General features: G+C 29.4%; 1 protein-coding gene across 1 annotated transcript in view; it reads right to left on the bottom strand.

Annotated features, from left to right (window-relative positions):
- Positions 1–273: 273 nt before the first annotated feature.
- Positions 274–4,260, bottom strand: part of LOC105618971 (DNA excision repair protein ERCC-6-like) — a 5,693-nt gene continuing 1,706 nt past the window's right edge. Inside the window, exons 6-15 of the mRNA XM_012200502.1 lie at positions 3,996–4,148; positions 3,694–3,821; positions 3,459–3,613; positions 2,983–3,297; positions 2,634–2,828; positions 2,418–2,567; positions 1,999–2,109; positions 1,723–1,926; positions 806–1,586; positions 274–609 (exon numbers count right to left, since the gene is read on the bottom strand). Of these exons, the coding sequence (XP_012055892.1) occupies positions 455–609; positions 806–1,586; positions 1,723–1,926; positions 1,999–2,109; positions 2,418–2,567; positions 2,634–2,828; positions 2,983–3,297; positions 3,459–3,613; positions 3,694–3,821; positions 3,996–4,148 (2,347 nt within the window). The 3' untranslated portion in view covers positions 274–454. The remainder of the gene's footprint in view (positions 610–805; positions 1,587–1,722; positions 1,927–1,998; positions 2,110–2,417; positions 2,568–2,633; positions 2,829–2,982; positions 3,298–3,458; positions 3,614–3,693; positions 3,822–3,995; positions 4,149–4,260) is intronic.

The raw sequence follows: 4,260 nt of genomic DNA, 5'->3' as shown, positions 1-4,260 counted from the left end.
AATACTGTGAATTAACTTATATTCTATAATAATTATTTATATATATATATATATATATATATATATAATTATAATATATATATAATTATATAATAATTATATAATAATTATATCATAATTTATATTTCTATATAATATGCGTTTATACATATATGAGATGTATTTATAACGCTGTAAAAAATAATTTGTTTACAAAATTCTTTGCTATCGAAATGTTGAATTCTATTATATTACATGATAAATGTATGCGAGGTAAGTTAAAGAAAAATAAAAAAAAGATTAATAATAAATTTTATTTTTTGAACTGTATAGTAATGATTTTCTTACAACTCTCATCTTTCATTTGAAGTGCAAAATGGTGTACTCATATATACGCGCGTGCGCGCGTGTGAGATCTTATAAAAAATTTATAGAAAAAATAAACATACAATGTTATCACAAACTATAGGTTATCCTATGCTGGTCTCCAACAATGTTTCCCTGATTGATGAATGAAAGCCATGCTTTCTTGCGCAGATTCACGTGCAAAACGTTGCATTGTGTTTTCATTATCGCTGTTATGATGCGCATTTGATAATACTGCTTCATGTTGGAAGGCTGAACTAACAGCTGAAATAGTTTTACATAAGAATATAGATATTTTTCATAATATTAGAAAGATTAATAAAAATGTGTAGGTACTGTGTTTAGCCTTTTATAAGTAATTAATATTTGGATATATATAAATATATCGAATTAAATATTGTATAAGTTAAAGATATAAAAATTAAATATTTTGTTAAATGTGAAATATGTATCGATTTACTTGATTTGGCGAATAGCTTCCTTAACACATAGTCATCATCTGTGATTGAAACTGATTCTTTTCTTTCAATAGAACGTCCCAAACGACGACCGATTAAATAAGAAACACGTTCTCCCTCAAACATCGCAGAAACATTTGTACTGTTCGATTTTTTTTTGTGTTTTTTTCGTTTACGAGTAGACGATGACGTGAGTTTATCATCACTTAAAACAATTTTATTCTTCTTTTTCACTGAACTATTATCTAGAGAACTCACTGTAATTACATTCTGTTCACAATTGTCCTCAAATGTATTTTCATTTTCTATATTACTATTTCTTTCAATATTTGCATCAGAATTCATATCGAAATCTTCACATTTGCTCGAAGACTTTTGTGTATTATTTTGATCGGAAGATAAGTATTGGTCCACAAGCATATCATTTTTTGTGGCAAGAGCATCGATGCGTCTTGAATTATCATTTTGTTCATCACATTTTTCTTTACAAGTACTATTATTTGCATCTTTATTTTCATCGCGCATTGATTTTACACTAGCGCTTATTTTCTTACTAAGAATTGACGCTAACTTTTTCATTTGCTCGATCTTACTGAGAGAAAAGCCACTGGGTGTCAATTTAGATTCTCTAAATAAGCGATCCGATTCGGAAAACTCGCCGGCTATCGGCTCATTTAGATTAAATAACTCCACCAGATCTGTTGGTTTAAATAGTTGATGTTGGCGTGGCTCATCAAGAACCTTATTCGAAAGAAGTAACTTGAAAATCTGTCTGTGGTATATCTGAAAAGAGAGAAGCAAGTTTCCTTACTAAAAAATGTTATTAAACAAAACGTTTTTATTAAAAACAAACGTATCATTATTCATATATCTTTTTTATCATTAAAATTGATGGAACTTGATAGTCTTTGTTACCAACTTTTTCCTCAATCGTGCCAGCAGTAATTAATCTATAGACAGTGACTTGCTTATTCTGGCCTATTCTCCACGCGCGTTCTCTTGCTTGAGCGTCTGTAGCTGGATTCCAATCGGGATCGTAAATAACTACTCGATTTGCACCGGTCAGGTTTATTCCCAGGCCTCCTACGCGCGTTGTCAGCAAGAAGACAAAATATGACGAGTTCTATGGAAAGAAAGAATTAATTTTTCAAGGAGATTATTCTTGCCATAAATTTTTCAAATAATTAACATGTACATTGTTAAATTTTTGAATCGTTTGCTGCCTTTGAGACATTGCTGTTGTTCCATCCATTCTCAAATAGGTATACTTTTCACGTTGCAAAAGAGACTCCAAAATGTGCATCATCTGTATACAAAGAAAAATAAATATGGAAAATAATTTATTTGACTGATCAATTATATAATAACATGTCTAATATTATATAATAACTCTAATAAGTAATTTAAATTGAAAAACACAAAACTAGTATTTTTGTAAAAAAAATTTAAAATATGTGTAATATTTATAATATTTTATAAATATCTCTTAAAAGTATTCCATAATATTGATATTTTTTTGGACAAATATAAAAAATTTATTTAAACATAAAATTTTTTAAATATGATCCTTTTTTGAACACATATTCTATATGTTCAAAAAAGAATCATATTTACCTGTCTTCCCTGAGTAAAAAGTAGCACTCTATGACCTTGTTTTTGCCAGATTTTCAGAAGAGATCGAACCACTGTCATTTTTCCAGCACGTTTATAATATCCGAATTTCTCTATTTGTTCGTCGGACAAATCAATATCTTCATCGGAATCCTTAAAAAAAAAAAACAAGATTTATAATTTTATAAATAAAGTGTTATTATATTAGTTATGTCTTACTTGTTCTATGTTGTACAAAAACAGATCCGGATGATTACATATTTTTCTCAATGCTGATAAAGCAATGAGAAACCTCGCCCTGTATCTTCCGCTATCACAATAATTTCTCTCGTGTAAAACAAAAGAAACATCATCGGAGCATAAATATTTTTTATATAATTTCTTTTGCTCGTCTGTTAAGCTGCAAAATAATACCTGAAGAAAAAAACAGATTGATTCGATAAAAATGGAAAAGATTACTTTATTACTTTATCAATATTACTTTATTTTCTGTAAAAAAAAGATTAAAAATGGAAGAACAATAATTGTCTGCAATAGAGACATATCTATGTAAAAAAACAAGATGAACCTGTTCGTTTTTCTCCGGTAGAGTGAGATGATGCTTCACATCAGTCTTTGTTCTTCGAAGCATGTATGGTGTAATAGTGTTTTTCAGCATAGTGGCTATTTGGAGAGCCGTTGCTTTCTGTAACGGCGTGGCATTTGTGTAACCACCGCGTGTTATGGGCATTGCGCAATGTTCTAGAAATACAGATAGCGTGCCCAATTTGCCAGGTAGAATGAAATCAAACAAGGACCACAGTTCTTTTAGAGAATTCTGCATTGGACTACCAGTCAATAGCAATCGATGCGGAGTGGAGAATCGCTTCACCGCTCGGCTTACCTATAAAATAATATAATTTAATTAATATGAGAAATAATATTTGGAAGTATTTTGTAATAGACATTTATTATATCAATTACGAAGTTTATTAAATAAGGAAATTTATAGTAATATATAAATGTAAATAAAGTAATTCCATCCAATTTTTAACAAATAATTACTTTTGCTTGTGGGTTACGAATCTTATGGCCTTCGTCCAGAATAACATAATGCCATTGACTAGACACAAGCAAATCTTTGTGTTTGAGGACTCCGTTGTAAGAAGTAATAAGTATTCCGCCAGTTTGTAGAGATTCTATCAAACTTTCTGGATCACCTGAATGAGAATATTGCGAATTTTGCGAATATCATTTGTCGCTGATATCTTGAGAAACATAAATAAATATATTTACTTACCATTATAGCCACCAGAATGGTGAAGCACAACGACTCTGAAGAAAGGCCACCATTCGTGAAAATGCTTCACCCATTGTTCCATTAAAGTAGCAGGACATACAATTATAGTCGGGCCTAATCCTCTGTATCTGTTAATTGTAAAGAGAATTTTTTTTTCAAGTGTATCAATACATTTATAACATAAATATAACAATAAAGAATAAAATTATATACATAAGTACATATTTTTCTTAAAAAAAAAGCAGATATTTTGTATACATATAAATTCTACATTAATTAAGAAATACAAAAATGTACAATACCTTCCATGGTAAGAGAGCAATTCACTACAATCCAAACCCGCGAGAAATGCAATAATCTCCACAGTTTTTCCTAATCCCATCTCGTCACCCAACAGACCGCCTAATTTACGGCTATGTAATTCCCAGAGCCATTTAACTGCGACTTTTTGATACCTAGTTATAAAAAATTTATAAAGTTACATATATTACACACCCATGCACATGTATATATATATATATATATATATATATATATATATATATATATATATANATATATACTATA

Source organism: Atta cephalotes (assembly GCF_000143395.1).
Source record: "Atta cephalotes unplaced genomic scaffold scaffold00019, whole genome shotgun sequence".
In the NCBI taxonomy this organism is placed as follows: domain Eukaryota; kingdom Metazoa; phylum Arthropoda; class Insecta; order Hymenoptera; family Formicidae; genus Atta; species Atta cephalotes.
This window is presented reverse-complemented; position numbering and strand designations above follow the sequence as displayed.